This window comes from Ammospiza caudacuta, chromosome 2 (assembly GCF_027887145.1).
Source record: "Ammospiza caudacuta isolate bAmmCau1 chromosome 2, bAmmCau1.pri, whole genome shotgun sequence".
Lineage (NCBI taxonomy): Eukaryota > Metazoa > Chordata > Aves > Passeriformes > Passerellidae > Ammospiza > Ammospiza caudacuta.
The window spans coordinates 102773423-102793147 of NC_080594.1; the positions used below are offsets into that span (position 1 = coordinate 102773423).

At 41.1% G+C, this 19725-nt stretch overlaps 1 protein-coding gene across 1 annotated transcript in view; it reads left to right on the forward strand.

Moving 5' to 3' along the window:
• Positions 1 to 9107: 9107 nt before the first annotated feature.
• EGFL6 (EGF like domain multiple 6) overlaps positions 9108 to 19725 on the forward strand; it is a 30014-nt gene continuing 19396 nt past the window's right edge. The window contains exons 1-5 of the mRNA XM_058800182.1: positions 9108 to 9242; positions 13118 to 13230; positions 15434 to 15526; positions 18323 to 18442; positions 19281 to 19400. Of these exons, the coding sequence (XP_058656165.1) occupies positions 9175 to 9242; positions 13118 to 13230; positions 15434 to 15526; positions 18323 to 18442; positions 19281 to 19400 (514 nt within the window). The 5' untranslated portion in view covers positions 9108 to 9174. The remainder of the gene's footprint in view (positions 9243 to 13117; positions 13231 to 15433; positions 15527 to 18322; positions 18443 to 19280; positions 19401 to 19725) is intronic.

A 19725-nucleotide genomic window follows, 5' to 3' on the forward strand; every position in this document is an offset into this window, starting at 1 on the left:
TTCTGACATGGAGCAGCAATAAATATGTAAAAAGAGGAAAAAAATTTAAAAATAATTATACTCCACCGATAATGATTTCATTATTTTTCTCTTCAAAGGAAAGATAATCCTCAAGCTGAACTTTAAAAGCTTTCTCAGTCTTGGCATTATGACACATAGCCTGGCAGTATTTGAATGGGACACAGACATGGCCTCTCCTTAATGAATTTTACACAACTATACATAGGAGAAGGTGTGTGATTTTGTTACATTCTGCTTTCCTATAAGCTTTAGAGTTATGCATCTTCCAGAGTTGTGTTGTTTGCCAGATTATGTTCTTATAATGAACCACACACAACTTTTGTCTTTTCTTGGGGAATGCACCAGTTGTTCCCACTGCATAAGTCCTGCACAGCTGTAATTCCAGGGTTTTCCTAGAACTGTAACCAGGATGGAATGACTTGTAACCAAGGTTTTGAGGTTGCTAAGAATTCCTTATGAATGGAAATGTGTGTGAGAAAAAGAGACAGCACTAGAAGAAAACAGCAGAACAAGGGTTAAAAAATCTTGTAATGAAGAAGGCAGCTCCCAGTCAGTCACAGTGAAGAATGTGTCACCCCAGACAACTGTGATACAAACTCAGTGGAAATTACTCATAATGTAGGACATTGTGAGAACACAGGAAGGGATGGCAACAAAGCTGCAGAATATCATACACACCATTCTCTCCTCTTATCACAACAGGACAATAAACGCTATTCCTAAATGGACATGAAATATTTCTTTAAAAAGTAATTCCTCACTGCCAGCCCCAGTGAAGGACCCCAGAGCTGTGACAAGGGCTCTGTAGTTTCTCTGGTCCTTTGCATCCCACACAGTGTCAGACCACTCAGGCACACTTGGTGCTTGTGGTAAGTGGAAGTAAGAATGAGTGTGAGTAAAATCAACTTACTCAGAGCTTTTGCAAGCAACTTTCACCTTTCCCTTCCTTTTAGACCTAATCTGTTTTGCTATATCACTTACCAACAAGTTTAGCTGTATAACATACAAACAAACACCATACAGCCACCTCCATAAGGGTGACCTCTCTTATGAGGTCTCAAAAGACTTTTAACCAGATAATAAAATAATCTAAAAATTAATATATATCAATATAACATTATTAACTTCCTTTCCCATTCAGGATTTTTTTCTTATAATACATATTTCACATTTCTTGGGCAACAGGGAAAAGCAGAGCTTTTCCATTCTCCTGAACTTAGCCCACAGGTAACTGCAGATGAAATGAACGGACACCAAGCAGGCTGAAACACTGATTGCTTTTGAGCTTACATTGTCTGTCTGGATGGGTTGAGAACCATACTGTGCATTCATGGGAACAAACTGTTTGTTAAGGGTGTCAACAAGGAGGTTCTGAAATATTTTATATGTTTTGAAACAACAGCTATTATTTTAAGAGCAGTCATTTTCCAGCAGTTACTGTGGTAAGCACACCACCCCATGTGATTGAAGACTGAGGAGTGTAAGAATGGGATATTTCAGAGGTCAGGCTTCCAGACAAGAAACTGAGCATCATGACAGAGCTGCCAAAAGCCTTCTGGAGAGTTTATGGTGAGAAAATAACAAAGCTCTTAAAGAAAAAAACTGGGAGGTCTTCTTTCTCTGAATGTTGCCTTGCAAAAGCTAAACATGGAAACTTCCTAATGAGCACTGTTATTGTTTTCTTCTTGACACAGAGGATAACAGAAAGCAGAAGGAAAGGATAGGAAAGGAAAGGAAAGGAAAGGAAAGGAAAAAGGAAAAAGGAAAAAGGAAAAAGGAAAAAGGAAAAAGGAAAAAGGAAAAAGGAAAAAGGAAAAAGGAAAAAGGAAAAAGGAAAAAGGAAAAAGGAAAAAGGAAAAAGGAAAAAGGAAAAAGGAAAGGAAAAAGGAAAGGAAAGGGCAGTTGGACATAAACACTATGGCTTCAGAGTACTAATTTATTTACAATATGTACACAGCTGGGAAGGGGGAAGAAAAGCAGCCAAATTATTTTCCAGGAGGGACTTAAGTCATACACTTAACTTTACACTGCATATTAGCAGCAGATATATGTTAAACAGATGTTTATTTTAAACAATATCTCTAATAATACATCTCCACATAGAAAATATATGGTCATGTGCAAAATTTAAAGGAGAGGAATACATGTTGAAGGAAAAAGTTCCAAGACAGAGTGGTTAAAACCAAAAAGACAGATGTCTACTCAGAAAGGCAAATCATTGAATCACGGAATGGTTTGGGTTGGAAAGGACCTTAAAGATCTTCTAGCTGAAACCCCTCTGCCCTAGGCAGGAGCACTTTCCACTAGATCAGGCTGCTCAGAGCTCCACCAACCTGGCCTTGAACAGTTCCAGGAATGGGGCATCCATAACCTCTCTGGGCAATCTTTTCCAGGGCCTCACCACCCTCACAGCAAAGAGCTTCCTCCTAACATCCAAGTTAAATCCCACCTCTCCTGCTTTTCAACTCTTCCCCCTTTCACTATCTGTCCATGCAGAGCATCACTCTCCCTCTTTTTTTAGAATCCCCCTTTGAGTACTGGAAAACCCCAATGAGGTTCCTTGGGAGCCTCCTCTCAAATGCAGAAATGAGATTTAAGTCCCACCTGGAAAAGAGATTGACATGGAACAGAAGTGCTGGTGGTGAAAGACACCTGCATCACCCAAGGAAAGTAACAGTGCTCAATCCAAAGGCCTGCAAAGATTTCTAGCTCTTGAAACAAAATAGCAGATCAGTGTCAAGAGGACAGTTCTGATTATGCAAAAAACACAGTTCAAAAATCTACCTGGATCTCAGACTGGGACCAAAACCAATGCTAACAGTTTTAAAGGCACCAACACAAAAAAATGAAATGTGTGCACTTGTAAATATGAAACTGTATCCACCAAATGTTTATGTGAACAGTCAATACTGAAAAATAAACTAAGTTTTATAAAATATTGCATATTTTGTAATTTTTTTGTTTGACTTAATTCTGCATTACTTCTATTTTTTGGTCAAAGCTTCTCTGGATTCTCTTAATATTTGTATGAGGGCAAGAGTATTCATAAATTTTATGAGACAAAGAGGTAAAGGACACTGACCAAATGAATTCACAGAAGTTGATGAAATTTAGACAGTTCAGCTGAAGAGTAAGAACATGTCCTCCAAAAGTTTCATTTGGCATTGCAGTATCATATTTGACTGAACTCCAGACTCCCAGATGATTCTTGTATGGCTGCTGGGTAGTGGAAAGAGCAGATGATCATTACAATAAAAGCCATATCTAGATTATTTTGATCAACAAGAGAAGCAACCACAGCACAAAATAATTTCTCATATAGTAAAAGGCGCTCTTTTTTTGACAAAAATGAAAATAGACTAAAATGTTCATCTAGAGGATAACTAGATGCGAAAAACACTTTCTACACATGTATGAGGCAAGGTGGTTCTCTTAGGAGCAGAGATAGGAGGGGAGTATTTCAGAAAAATTATACAGTCACATTTTTAAGCACTGAAGATTAAGGTCTATGGAAAAGAGCTTATGAAAACGTTCAAATAAAAATAAGTGCAGGCAGATAAAAACCTTGAGTCCTTTTGGAAAGATTTTTCTTTAAAAAGCCAGTATTTATTTGTTATAATACTGGTACTGTCCACAATGCAGACACAGGTGGTGTTTCTACATCCACCTTCTAGTTCAAATGCACTTTGGAAGTGACTGACTGTTCAACATGCTTAGGTTCATGGACCATGTGAAATGGACTTGTCGATTTTAGCTGAAACTTTAACATGTCCTTCAAAAGCAGACCTGACACAACTGAACCAGTGATGAATATCCATGCCAGAGAACCAAATGACAGCAAAGAAAACCTTGAGCAGACATTTCCATGCATATATTCATCTATGATGCCCACAGATTTTTCATTAGTTCCATGTTGCTTTCCTTTCATTTAATGACTTTTGTCTTAGCTGCCAAAATAAACTTCATCAGCTTTTGCTGAGTTCTTCACATTCTCCTGAACCAGTCATCAAACAGGCACAAATATCCTTTGGCTCAGTTGCTTCTGCCAAATAAATTTATAACCTTGCTTGGAACTCCAGGCTGTGGAATATAAAACCAACACGTGAAACCTCTTACTTATATGTTTAGAAAAGTGATCTCCAGCCCAACTGTATAATTTTTACAGGCTCTTGTTCATGCTGTGTTAGGCCACCCACCATCCTGAGTGTGTGATTTTTAATTATTTAAACATAATACAATACAAAGCATTTCCTAAACACTGAGCTTTTATGCTTGCAGTTACTTTCGAGCAGAAATAAGGATTCCCTCACAGAAAGCATAACTTGGTTAGATACCTACTGAGCCCTTATTAGGGATATCTAGGACCCAGGCTGATCCTGTCAATGCATTCCTACTCTCTGCTACACAAAGGACAGCAAGCTTTGCCCCATGAACCACAGGGCTGGGTTTAACCATGGTAGAAATCTGAAAAATGTTATCAAATATCAAAGGAATGTAAACACACCATGTCTGAGAGTATTTTATAGTGTCAGCTAAAAAGTAGGTTGAGGTTACAGCTAAATTTTCATAGTAGCAAAGGTTTGTTAATCCTGGTGCTCTGCCTTTAACAATCTAGTCTACCACTTTTTCCTCACATGCATAATCTCAGTGAAGCAATATTACTAGATCTCATAAATCTCTGGATATTTGATAGTTTTACTAAACCCTCAGATCGTAGTTAAATAATTTCAAGAATTTCAACTTTGAACATGACTTTTTTTCTCAAGATATCCTGAAGCAATACTCAGCAAACCAAAACAGAAAATAAGCTCAATTGATTTCATAATCATGATTCTATTCAGGAATTCCAATTCAGAAATCCCATTCATGACATCTTACTCTTTCAAAATAGTCTATTAAAGCTTATAAAATTATTCATGAGAAAAAAAATGAATGGTTTGCTTTTATTTCTCTATTTATTCCACTCCATGAAAAATCTATAAAATAACTTGATCTGAAACTACTTGTTAGTATAAATGGAACTTCACTGAAAAAGAAAAGGGATATAGCTATGATTGCTATTATAGCAATATTGCAGTCCTTAATGCTCTGAGTTATTTTTTATTCTATCTATGCTTAATATAAATGTTTTAGCTGAAGTATTTATATTTCAATTTCATCAGTCCTTTGTGATTCCTAAATAGAGATTGAGTAATTCATATTTACAGCATAAGAAGAGTTAGAGTCTTACACCAACACCTACTCCAAATATCAGGACACAGAGAGAACCTGAACTCATGGTAGCAGAAGTGTAATCTGAGAATTCAGGACCAAATGTCTTTGTGGTGTGAAACCACAAAGGTCCTCCTATTGATTCCATAAAGCTCCACCAAGTGTGTGTTCCCCACTGGGCTGAGGTTTCTTCTTTGTTCCTGAGCATGCCAGCACTGAGCTGCTCAGGGGGGACAAACGAGGATGGAACCTGGGATCCAAGTAAAACAGAAATCTGCTGCCATTTTCCATACAGTAATCTCTAAAGGCAGCAGCAGCAAATTAGCAAAAGCTGAGAAGTAGCAACTATGGACCCATAACAAGTGCATGATAGGTCCAGATCCTACCTGGTTTAATCCTTAATTTTTTGATTCTTTTACCACCCACCAACTATTACGTTTTGATAATTCAAATAAAATGACAAACCATCAAAGTTAAAGCTCCAAAATGCTGAATTACAGTCAATTAACAGGGCATTCAATTAACATTTAACATTTATTAATATGAGAAAATAAAGGTATGGATTACACAAACTTCACATTTTTTTAAACATAGTGTAGCTGAACAAACTATAAAATCACTGTGTTTTTTTCTGTCAGAAAAAAAAACCCAAAAGTTACTAAGAGACACCATGTTATTGGGCTACCATATGGAAAGTATTTTATATAAAGAGGATCACCAGTGACTGAATTATTTTTGTTACAGGTTAATGCAGTCAAGCAATGAAAGATTTGTGTGTTACTATATAGAGAAATTATATGAGGGGCTAAAAAAATGTCTAAATCTTTTTGGCAGGAGACCTGAAAGTAAAGAAAATCACATCAAAAGCCAGGAAGCTACACGTATAAAATTCATCCCTGAAAACCACACAGTGGTCTCCTATTACGTTCATTCATAAAGCTGCTGGAAATGGCAATCCCTGATGCACACGTGGATTGTGTAGGTATCAATTAGGATAGGCCAGGTGGGGAAAAAGGGCCCATATAATATGGGGCATTATGTATAAGATACTTGGTGTTGGGTTCTTCATAGGGGACTTGCAGAAGTTTTCAGAGTTCAAGGCTTAATTTGAAAATGTAACCCCTTCCTTTCCATGGGAAGGGATGTCACAGACATCTTTTGTGAAAAATCCTTTCTTTAGGATTTTTCTCCCTTCTGAGAAGCTGTGGCCTCAGCAACAAATGCAAACAATGGTTATCTGCTGCTGTGGAATGCACCAGGTGGATCCGTGATTGGTCTCTTGTGGATGTTTGGATTTACTGACCACTCACGGCAGAGCTGTTCTCGCTTTCTGCCGGAACACAGATCTTTGTTATTCTTTCTTTTCTATTCTTAGCTTAGCTAGCTTCTGAGAACTTTTCCCTCTATTTCTTTTTAGTATAGTCATAATGTCATATATGTCATAAAATAATAAATCAAGCCTTCTGAACATGAGGTCAACATTCTCGCCTCTCTCTTCATCCTGCTACCCTTGCGAGCCCTGTAACAAAGGGACACTCAAAGTGTGGCGTGAAGGGCAATCCAGTTCTCTTCCATAGCCTCATAGACTTCTTCCATTCCATCTTCCATTCCACCCTTCCATCCCATTGAGTATTAGAGCTACAGCCTCAGAGGAAAAAATCATATTAAATCATGGTACAGCCAGAGTTGTGTCAGGGCCTGTCCTTCATGTACTTTCAGCAAGCTCTGGAGACTGAATCTCCTCCTCTGTATTGTGTCTCCAGGGCCCATGAGTCTATGGAGCTATTCCACAGTAACTTTCAGAAAGTACCAAGTGAGACAAGTAGGAAAAATCTAAGCAGAGTATTCCAGGTATGCCCTGACAAGTGATAAATAGAGAGGGCCAATTACTTCTTCATCTTTGCTTGTTGGTGATGCTCTTGTTGGTACAACCCAGCATGTCAGGCAAAGGAGGAAACGAAGGGGGATGAGCAGGACACCCCTCCACACAAATTCAGCTTTTATGTCCATTCACCCCAAATGGGAAATGGCATCTTCAGGGGGCAAAGCAGTTTTATCATGGGGCTCACTTTGGTGCAGAGATGAAAAACTGGAGTACAAGACATAACTAAGACCCCAAAACTAGGGACAGCATTTCATGAAACAAGAACTGTGTTCAGTTTAGGAACAGGATTTATAATTGTCATCCCACTAATTTCTCATTTCACATTCTAGATATCAAGAAAATATATGAAAAGCAGCCATGAGGTGTGCTTTGGGATCAGGATTATATGAAGTACAAAAAGGTTTTCCTAAAAGCTGAGGGACATTCCTGTAAGACATGTTATATATGACCCTAGAAGCCACAGGGCCCTCTTATATCACCTTGGCATGAAAAGGCTCCTGTGAGAGCTCAGAGCAAGGTTGGGAGGATGGTCCAGAAACTGCCCATCAGCTTTCACTTGGGAGACAGCCATGACTACAGCCTCAATAAACATTTCCCTAATAAATCACAGGGAATGGGGGAGACCCAGGGCCAGTCCCATTCCAGCAGGCAATGCGAAGTACTACTTAGGGACCACCAGGGCAAACAGACCTATCCACAAGTCACTCTGAAAAAAAAAAAAAAAAAAAAAAAAAAAAAATATATATATATATATATATATATATATATATATATATTTTGGGCAAATAATTATAGGTCATAACAGACTACCTGCATCACAGTTCAGAAATTATTTGTTTTATGACCAGAAAATTTCATCTCGAACACCAATCAACATTTTAATGGCAAGAAGATCAGACTCAACTGATACACTCATGTCTATTTGTTGGAATAAATGTGCGTAATAAAAACCATCAGTCTTTGAACTGAGTTTTAAGTAATTAGTATGCTTTCTACGCGGTGCTGATTTAACTAAAATCAAAAGACTACTCTTCCCAGACAGGAAGACAAATCTAATGAATGGAGCTGGGGAGTCTCAAGGTAGTGAGTGCTGCATTTCAAAAAGACCGCAGCACAGCTGCAAACCAACAATGGCTTTTGTGTCCAGGACAAAAAAAGTCTTTACCATCCTGCGCAACACAAACAGTATTGCACAATTTTGTTTCTTTTAAATAGATTGAATTTTAATCAGATGTCATTTGAATCCTTGGGCTAAATTTGCCACCTTTTGGTACTTCTGACTTCACACTGCTCCTCTCTACACGGTGACTTAAACGTACTTTGGAAGATCATTTGTACTTTCAGAAGTCTGAAGAAACCAGCAGTAGATGTCAGCAACTCGGGAGAAGTTTTTTCTAGAGAAATTTTTTCTTAATATCCAAGTACTTTGCAGATTGTGAAAAGTTTGTTCAGGGACGGTCCCGCAGGGCAAAGCCTGGAAAGCTTTCGGTGCGAATGCATTTCCCGGGGATGGAAACCCATCTCAGCGCTGGCACGGCGGGTGCCTGCGGAGGCAGAGCCCGCGAGCACGCCGGCTGTGGGGCACTGGTAAATGGTGATTTACCCAGGTACCGATTTACCAGCGGCCGGTTCTAGGCCGGGCCGGGTTCGCACCGGGCTCGTGACACGGCTTTCCCCGGGGCAGCATCACTGTAACTCCGCGGGCGGCTCCGGGGCAGCATCACTGTAACTCCGTGAGCGGCTTTCCCCGGGGCAGCATCACTGTAACTCCGTGAGCGGCTCCGGGGCAGCTTGCGCTGATCGGGCCGGGACCCCCCGCCCCTCTCCGGGCTCTGCCCGCCCCGGCTGCAGGCGGGCCTGCCCCGCCCCGTCCTTTTATACGCCCCGTGCCGCCGAGGCACGGCCCTAGGGCTAGCCAGCCTGCCAGCCCGCCAGCCAGCCAGCTAGCCTGCAAGCCTGCCAGCCAGCCAGCAAGCCTGCCAGCCAGCCAGCCTGCAAGCCAGCCTGCCAGCCTGCCTGCCAGCCAGCCAGCGCCGGGGTGCCGCCGTGCCCGGGCGATGGTGGCGGCGCCCGGGAGCGCGCTGCTGGCCGCGCTGCTCGCCGTCGGGCTGGCCGCCGCGGGCAGGTGAGCGGGACGCGGGCGGGAGGGGCACGGCAGCCCCGCTCCCGGCGGGCCCGGGGCTGCTCCGCTGCTCCCCGGCGGCCCCGCGGGTGTCGGGGGCTCCCGCCGGGCGCGGGGTGTGCGCGGGTCCGCCCCGGCGGCCGGGCCGGGCCGGGCCGTGGTGCTGAACGGCGCCCGCCCGGTTGGTGCGAGCCGCTCTCCCGAGGTGTCACAGCGGAGCTGGGGACGCGAGCTCTGGGAAAAGCGGCAGCTTGAGTTGCGGTCCCGATGGGGGAATAGCTGCAGCACCTGTGGGAAGGTGTGAGCACCCCCAGTTCTTGGTCTGCCAGCATAAATCACCCGCAGCCTGTCATCACAGGTGTTGGGTTCTATGGAGGCAGAGGTTCTAACGAGATTTTGAGAGAGGATCAGTAAAACCACTTACTCCAGACCAAGCCATTCCAGTGTTCCCTCTGCCAATTCTCCAGAAGCAGAAGTGCTGCAGCAAGGGAGCTCCTAAAGGGACAATTCCCAGCAACTGCATGTGAAGCCTTCAAGATGTTTTGTGGTTTATTTCTTTAATGTGAGATCTGTGCATGGAAACATTTGTCATCAAGAAGTGGCAGTGTGCTGCTCCAGCACATGCGAGGCTGTTGAGTGGTCAGCTCCTCGGGAACTGGAAGTTCATTAACTCCAGACCTGCTCTTACACTTTTATGTCTTAGAGAAAGGACATTTGTTATTCTGTACCACCTCACACCATTGTCTAGGGTGAGGGAAAAGAAGTGACCTCCAGGAAGAAGGGATTCCTTCCAGTCAACAAAACGTGGTGGAGGGAGCCCATCCGGTCTATCATAGGGGTATTTTCATGTGAACTGTTTCTTTTCTTCTTCCTTCTGTCATTAGTATTGTTGCTATTACTGTTCATTTCCTTATCTGGTTGCTATTTCCAGTAAATTGTTCTTACCTCAATCTGCAAGCTTTGCCTATTTTGCCTCCAGTTCTCATGTCCATCCTGATGCTAGGGGAAGGATGAGGGGAAATTGGGGGAGCAAGAGAGGGTGCCATGTGGTTGTGGAGAGTGTTGGTGGGGGGACTGATTTGGGGAATACCATTCCTAAACCATAACAGCAATACAGGTTACAGCAGCAGTGCAACTTAGTCCCACTTAGTTTAAAATTGTGCTAATGTTGTCACACAGCAATCTTGTGACAGCCAATGCAGCCAGCTCTTTATTTCAGTCTCCTCAACTCAGGCAGTCCTGGGTTGTTGTGGTTACTATTTATCCTCACTGCTCTTTGCTAAATGCCTCATAGCACTGTCAGCAATACCACAGCCACAAAAATTCAATTACTTCTTTCCTCCCTGGGCACCCTGGACTGCTCCGTAGCTATTTGTTACCTTCAGCACCAGTGCTGCCTCTCAGAGTTCTTCAGACAGCACTCTTCCGCTGCGCCGTGATCTGACTGCACAGTGTGCATTCTCTTGCCTTTCTTTTTTGGTCACATTTTTTGGCTGCAGATTCTTCAAGGCCAGGAATATTTTGCATGCAGAGCAGACTGTGATAAGTCCAGCCATCTCACTCAGGTACTTTAGATAGTTCCTCTGAAATCCTACAGGAATATCCAACAAGGAGGGATCAGAAGTGCCCTGTGCCTCCAGTCTACATTACTTTTTCTCCAATATCCAGGAAGGTTCAATTGCCATTCTCCCAGAAAGGGTCTGCCTACCTGAAACAATCTCCTCTTTCTAATTTTTTTTTAAATGCTGAACTCCTAATAGAAATAGCTAAGCTGATGAGTGTTGATTCTTCATGGGTGAGAGAGAACTAACCTGCCTTAGAGAGGGACTAACCTGCCAAAACTGGTTTTCCTCCCAGATTTTGGGATCTAGTTGATCTTTGCCTAAGGTAAGTTTTATCTTGATGCTTCTTGTGGAAGTCACAACGAGTCTTTCGACCTTGTCCAGGGCAATATCTATAGAGTTCAGCTATGTTAATTTAATTTGTAGCTTTATGGAACATTTCCCAGCTTTAAGGAAAGTTTGTTCTGAAATCTTGAGAGATACTGTAAGCTTTACAATGACTTTTTTTAATATAAATTATTAAATAAAACATTACTGAATCCATTTTTCCTGTGAAAATGAGCGCATTTTGGAAAGGAATGAGATCATTCTTCCTCCAGGCTTTAGGCATTTTAACCTTCCAGGGGAGTCATAGCACTATCTAGATGTATTCAGAGGGATTTTCTGAGATGCAAGCAGAATGTACATTTACTATCCAGGTGAATTCAAGGCCACTTTCTAGTCTGCAAGCAGAACATATGTTCTTTAACTTTATACTTGCAAGTGATGTAAGGCAGCAACATGTGGATAACAAAATGGAAAAAGGTTATTTTATTGTCTATAGGATGCAGAGGCAGGCTGCTGATTTGTCACACACAGAGGAGTTAGAGCTGTTTAACACACCTTTTCACCTGTCTGAAGATGTTCATGTACAAGAACATGTACTCCTGTAAACTGCATTGATGGCAAAGGTTGGGTGGCTTCAGAACAATTTATTCCAGCACTGAAGCTTTTTTACTTGTTGGGTGACACGAAGACCATTTCTTTGTATAGAGTATCTCAGATACATGAGCTTATGCATTTCCTCTGAATTCCCTTCTAGTTCCAATGGTTCAGCTACTAAAGAAAACTCTGGAGTAACACCTCGTGTCTTTGAAGTGTATGAGTGTATGCATATATTTGTTCTACTAGTTTGCCTCAGTGATGTTTGCAGGAACTGTTTCGATGTGAGTGCAACCATTACAGATAAGCACAGGAGGATACATTCAAAGTACTCCTGTAATATGAAAAATATTACCTTTTTTATGCCTCAGATTAAAACATGCAAAAGTTCTTGCCTGATGGCATTTTTCCACCATTTTTTCCCACTGTGAAATTTCTGTTGCAGTGTATTGTCCCCCCTCAGGACCCCCGACCACTTACTACAAAGCTCTCACCAAACAGGAATTTTCTGGGTCAGAACCAACACTTTGGACTCTCTGAAGAAAATGCATTTTAAATTATGACTTGGATAAAGCAATGGGGTGAGAGGATTTTGGATAAAGAACAGAATTTCATAAAGGGGACTGGCTTAAGGTGGACAGCTTACAGCAAGCAGAAGGAGAAAAGAACTAAAGCCACAGCACTCATAGAAGCACAGAGGAGGTCTAGAAGATTTACACATTTGTGAATTTCCATCAGATTTGTAATTTTGGCAATTAATATGGCAGGCTTTCCAACTCTTGCAGCTGTTGATCTGTACAATGACTTTGAACCCCTGGGCTTATTGGCAGGTGAAATTAAAATTAATTTGTTGGTCAGGGAGTCTCATACAACCAGAGAACCTGGGACTGTCAGTACTTATGCAATCACTTTGCATGTATGCAGTGGCTACGATCCTGTAATTCACTAGCTTTTGTGGGGCTGACTGATGTTCTCAACATGCTTTTCTGTGGAATCAGTCTTTCATCATCCAAGGCAATATTGCTGTCAGTTATGGCATCATGTACTTGATCCAGTTATTCATGTGACACAAACTGAGGCAGCCCTATTGACTTCACTGATATTAAGATGGCTCATTCTAGCAAGGAGCTGGCTGTATTTTTTGCCCTTCAGTGTTTCTCATTAGAAAGTGTTTACCTTGCACAGTTAATTTATTGCAGGTGAAACATTGCCATCATCACAGCTTCTCTGATCAAATGAAAGCTTGCATTCCTGTCAAGGAGCACTGCTGTAGGTTTGGGGAAATGAAAATGGCTGCAAGTGGATAAAGCAAAAGAGAATTGTACAAAGGGGTGTGCAGAGGAATGGACTAGAGCATTTTCCTGCTGGAATTAGTGTTTGTCCTTCCTCACACAGCTCAAGAGCTCGTGGGCAGCTGAGGGCTGTGGGCTGGCCTGGGGTGTGTCGCTACGGCTCCAGGTGGGATTGCTGTCCTGGCTGGAGAAAGAACAACAAGGGCCACTGTGAAGGTAACATTACCTTTCTGCTTGTTTCCTCTCTGCTGCTGCCTACTTGGTACTAATAAGCAGGTTTCTTACATGTCTGCCAGAAGTTACAGAAGGAAAACTCCTGAGGAGTGAAATCTCCAAATCTGTGAGAGACCAAATAAAACATGCTTGAGAGACCATCTCCTCAAAAAAAGCAGAGCTTTGGGTAAATAACATCAAACCATAACTTGCATGTTCAAAAATTCTTAGATCCATAAGGCACCATCTGTTCTAACCTCCTGCACAGCCCTGGTCAGTGGCTGCACTGTTACAGCTGTTGAGTACGTGCCATAAATGCAGTGTTTTCTAATGCTATATAAGGATCTCTAAAATTATTTCATATCAGTTGGTATCATTTATCTTCAGATTACACAGCCTCTGAGAACCATTTTTCTAAAAATACTAAAAAAACCTCAATAATAAGTGCCCCTGACTTGAGCTTGGGTAGCCAGCCAGTGTTCTGGTCTGTGGATCGTTTTCTTAATGAAGAGACAATGACTCTTAGGACACTTCTAATTTGTGAAAGGTCTACATATCCCAAGGAGAGTGCAGTGTAGAATCTCTCTATCCAATTTTGCTTGGGCAAAACACAACAAAATCATAAAATATATGTTTTAGGTCTTTTCAGATGTTGCGCTTGTTGTCCCAAAGAGTTTGGCCTTTTATATCTAGTGAATTTGTATAGAGGCTTAAGATTATTCATTGCTGAAAATCCATATGCTAAAAGGGAAAGATGCTAAAATCTCTCTGCTCTGTATATATGATATGCCATTTTAACAAAAGAAAAAGGGATATTGTAGTATTTCTTGCATTGCTTAATTGCACTTTAGTTTTGATGCAAATTAATACCTGAAGAGATAACTGGCAAATGTAACTTTTGATCAGCCAGTGAAGTAGGTTGTCTTGTTTTAAAGCAATAGGTTTTCATAAAATTTTAAGACTGTCCTTTAGCAAATCACTTTAAGCCATCCATAATGTAATTCTGCATTGTAAATCCAGATGTGCCAGTTTTCACTGCTTCAGTGCTAACACTGCAAGCTGGTCTTTTGCAGTCTGGCATCCCCTCAGTTACAGAAGAGAAAGGGGTCCATTCCATCCCATGGGAGAACGCCCCAAGCAGGGATGCTTTGGATCCCAGGGGAACAAGCTGGTCTTGCAGTGTGTCACATTGCATTCAGGGCTGGAAGAAATGTAGAAGAATGCCTCAGTCTGCAGAGTCAGTACCTTCAGTACATCTGAACGTATCTGTTAATGGAGGGAAGATACTTGAATTCAGAAAAATGAATTTTAATATTAATTTTACTATATAGCAACTAAACTTTCCTATAGTTTGCAGATCAGCTTAACTACATAAGGAATTGAGATTCACACCCTGGTGCACACTCTTTCACAGTTTCCTCAGCGGCAGTCCTGACATAAATGCATGTTTGGTTTGCTCTTCCTGAATAACCCCCATGCTGACAATTAAAGTGATTTCAGCAGCCTTAAGGCTTATAAAAGTCAGCATTTAATTTCTGATTGATGATCCAGATGACTTAGAGTTGCTCTTTAATGCATCCAGGTTAAATGTAGCCCTCTCAAATTATTGTAAACATGATGCCAATATACTCCCTGGGATGTGTGCTAAGGACAGTTGCCTGATGACAGATGTGCTCTGGGTGTTCCCCACGGGACAGACACGTTCCTCAGCTGTAACTGAGGAGATCCAAGACTGTAAACTGCTGTAGGATTATGTGTCTCCTTTGGCTCTAGGAGAGTGCTGCTGCCTCTTTCCTGCTCCAGATGCCAAGCATAGCAATTCAAGCTGCTGGCCAGCTGCTTCTCACAGAGGCTTCCTAAAGAAAGGAAAAAGGCAGGAGTACAAAACGAAATGTGCCTTGTAACTATTGCAGGAAAAAAAAAAAAAAACAAACCAAAAAAAAAAAAAAAACCCAAAAAAAAAAAAAAACCAAAAAAAAAAACCAAAAAAACCCCCACAAAAAAAAACAACAAAAAACAGGGAGAGAAGAGGGAGAGACCTTTTGTCTTTACAAACCTGGAAAAAACCAAATTCTTGTAATTAATGTTAGTGCCGCTAGTCTGAGTTAGTGCCACCTTTTAGGCAACTAAGCAGGGCAAAAGTTCTCAAATAGAATATTTCTAACTTTTCATTTTTTGCTCTCTTTTCTCTGCCTGACTCCACCAGCTACCTGTAGACATGGTTGCAAGTATGGCGAGTGCATGGGACCAAACAAATGCAAATGTTTCCCTGGATTTACAGGGAAAACCTGTAATCAAGGTTTGTGCATATGCTCCAGAAAGGAGAAGCTGTTGGTTTTCTGTTTCCTTATCTTGTACTATGGTTTTTGTAATCTTCCAAAGCAGTAAACCAGGATGTTTTCTTGTTTATGTAGAAGAACTTGAGAATTTCAGGCTTTTGCATCTCCAGCATCCCAGGCAAACTCTAAGCCTCCTTTAGCAGACAAAAGTTTGGACCTATGTTGTTTATCTCCTATGGGCTGATGACAAGGGCAAACTCATGTTTATAGTCAGAAGATTAAGGCATGGAGAGATTATTTAGGAAGATATCAGAAGAAATGGAAGCCAATTCCAGAACCCATGTTATTTTCTTAACTAGCAGCCCATGTTTCTTTGTAAATTAATCTTCTAGTCAGAAAGACTTGCATTATTATATGGTAGATTGATTCATATTCCAATAGTAGATATTAGTTTATCAATCTGCCTGGGCTGTTTTTATATGCTGATGGTATTTCTGAGAACCATCATTGGGAGTCCTTAAAATTGCATTTTCAGAAACTTGAAATGCACCATTTTCCCCCCATGAGTTTGGAATTTGACATGGAAATATTTGAGTTAGCACATTGCTAAGAATTCAGCTTTTTTTTTTTCCTGTTCCAAAATATGAGAGCCCTGTCTTGGATCAGATGAAAGGAGCAGGTCACTGTGCATGGAGAGGCAAATGAGTGAACTGTAGGTGCTATGATGGAAGCATGACATAAAGACCACACAAATGACTAGGTCTGTCCTTGCTACCTTCCTGAGCTCCTTCAGACTTTGCTTGAAAATATTCCATTGACATGCTAAACACACATTTTTTTATAGTCAAACCAGCCCATTTATTACACAGTATCTTTCAAACAATATGCCCTAAAGATATGCTATTAAGTATTTTGGAAAAATCCATCTTTTGTTGTTCCTCACAGGGAAAGAAGTTAACTCCTCAGCACCACTAGAGAGGAAAGGGAAACAGCAGCTGTGGTTATGTGTAGCAGATATATAAGTACCACTTAAAACTTCAGCCTCTAAACACAGAAGTTTAACCTCAAAAATTATTTGGCATCTTAAATGTTGCTAAAAGGCAACAGAGAAGCCCTCAGCCTTTAGATGCTTTCTGTGCAGTAATTCCATGTGCATTTGACATGCTCTCCACAGGCAACCTGATCAGTTCTGTGCACTTCAGCACGTTCTGAGGCTGAGGCTTGGAGGAAGCACTGCACAGACTCCCTGTTAGCTCCTGGGCTTTTCCACCTCCTGAAGCAGGAGCAGGATTTTTTCAGTGGAGTGGTGGCTGGCACAGGCCAGAAGTGTCCAAGAGCTGTTTGTTTCACCAGTATAGCTGTATAGGTGGTCATGTTCCATCAGCCAGGAGTGCTAATACCCACTTCTAATTCACTGGCAGATGTAGCCTTGGTCTGTCCTTACAGCAGAATGTCCTGCTGAGCAAGCTCAACAAGAGCTAACTAAAATAACAGAGATAAGGGGCCTGTGTTAGTCTGCCACCAAGTCTGAGCTAATTAGCCTTATCTCCATAGGTTCTTTTTTAGAGCTGTGTATGCTCTCTGTGCATTGTGAGAGATAGGTACAGATAAGCACTTTTGAAAATGTATGGTCTAAGTGGAATAACTTTTGTTCTCTAGTGTGCTCTGTAGTTTCTTTGTTAAGAGAGTCTTAGTTATTTAGTGGAGTCATAGTAGCACAAAAATCCAGTGTGATTTGCAAGCAGACAGACTGTCATTTTTCAAACAGACCCTGTGGGAATAATAGAATGCAACCGTCTCTCTTCCCTGGACTGAGCTGTACCAAGCACTTGTGCACCTCCACAAAGTTTATGCTTTAAATGGCCTGGAGATTTTGTTCCTGTGGTCTGCAGAGTGTGACACAAGAACAAATGCTTCTCCCATTGGAAGTGGAGTTCCTCAGTGCTTGCCTGGAGAGCTGCATCTTTACTGAAATTGTTTTATTGGTCATATGTGCTGTTAAACACATATTGAATGGGCTGCATATGCTGGTGCATTCTGTAAATGAGTTCTATCTATTTACTAATCACTACAAGAGGTAGAGGTGTCAGGTCATGGAAGTAAAAAACACAGATGTTGTCCCCTTGTCATAGGCAAAATATCATTGTCAGCACTGCTCACCCTATACCACACAAATAAACGTTTCAGAATTCTCATTTTCTCTCTGTGAAGGATGGATGTTGGGAATTTGAAATAGATTTAGTTTCCAAAAAGCCTTTAAATCCTGGATTTTGGATGTTTGATTCTCAGGATTTTGATATTTTTGAGATCCTTTTAAAGTCACATAATTATTATCATAAATTGTATTTCATTTCTGCTACTGATAGCCTTGGTGCCAGTGTGTAGCTCAGAAAAATTAAAGTAAAAATCTTTGTTTCACATTATCTCAAACTGTTTTGCTATTCTTAGTCTCATGTTTTTGCTTTTCTAATTCAGAGGTCAACTGGAGGGCTAGGACCAGAAAAAATCCATTAAAAAACTCCCAAAAAAAAGATCAGCTACAGTTCTCTCCACCCCTCCACTTCTGCCTAACAAGGTGCCAGATGTGGCCAGAGTTTGAATTACATTTTCAAGTGTAGAGGTCTGTGTATGTTGGTTTTACTAGCAGTCTTTCAGCCAGATGGTCTGCTCAACTCTCATCTCGCAAGGGGCTGGCTTATTTTCCATCCAGACAATTCACTCTGGGGAACTCCACACATTAGGCAATATTATCCACCTGTATGCATGAATGTATGTATAAAAGACCAGCACTCACTCAGTTCCAATGACTCCTGCAGATGTGAATGAATGTGGGCTGAAGCCACGTCCCTGTGCGCACAGATGTATGAACACACACGGCAGCTACAAGTGCTATTGCCTCAACGGGTACATGCTCATGCCAGATGCCACATGTGCAAGTAAGTACCAGAGCTGATGGAACAGGCACACAAAAATCACCTAATCACATCCAACCCCAGCAGATTTTCTTCTTGGGATGAACTGATTTAGCTTATTCAGGATAGGGTCTTTGTCCCTGCTCCCTGGTACTGTCACAGCTGAAAGAGATTTCCTATTTGGTAGCTCCTGGGTGAAGTAAACTAGGTCGTACTTGTAGTTTGGTCTTCAGAGGTGTTTTGGTCCTGATAGAAGTAAAAGTCTTCTTCATCTGAAGCAACAGTCTCTTGATCTGTTGCTTCAGATGAAGAACAGCTAGTACAATCTCAGTGTACATTCCTGCCAGTTCATCTGTTGAATAAGGATAACTGAATGGATTCAAGCAAAGCACCAATACAGATAACTTTTGACTGTGCTGAATTTCGTGCATTATTCTTTGCTTTACCTTTCTGTGCTCCACCGCTGATTTATTTTATCTGTGTTAATATGCTTTTGACGGTTGGTGAAAACTGTTCTTGCAAACATTTGCTGTATGATCTAAGGCTTATGAAAATAGGTATTTCTACCTATCTTTTTTTGTCTTTAAGCCAGCATGAAATGGAAAGCATTCTGCCTTTTTTAGCCAACCTGATTTTTCAGACCTGGAGAACCTTCTAGTTTATTGGTGACAGAGTTTTGTTTGTAGAAAATATCTCATGGACTCCTCAATTTTTTATATGTTAATTTATAAACAGCTTTCTTTATAATGAATGGATTTTTATTGTTCTGATTAATTTCTGTGTTTATACATATCTAAATTAAAATTGTGTGATTCCTGCCTAGAATTTTGCTTTTTTTTGTTATTTTAAATACTGTTTTCAGGTTCTAGGACATGTGACATGGTGAATTGCCAATATGGATGTGAAGAAGTCAAAGGCCAGGTGCAGTGTCTCTGTCCATCAGGTGGCCTTCAGCTGGGACCAAATGGAAGGACATGCATTGGTATGGTTAGAGAGCTCACTCAGCTTCTTTTCTGCAGGATCCCTGAAGCCATAAGATTCTGGGGAAAGGTTAGGAAGTAGTTAACCCTCCTCACTGGCTTAAATAATGCTTCTTGTTATTCTCAATGTGATGTTGAGAATATTAAAAAAATTTTAATATTTTTTAAAAAAATTTTTTTTCTTGAACTATTGGCCATGTAATTCTTTGGATAACTCTCATCCCCATTAAATAATTCAATGTTTTGACATGATTTAGAGTCATCAACAGATTTGGTTTCTCCCTATTGGTATGAGGCCATTAATTACTGTGCATTACCTGCAGGAAG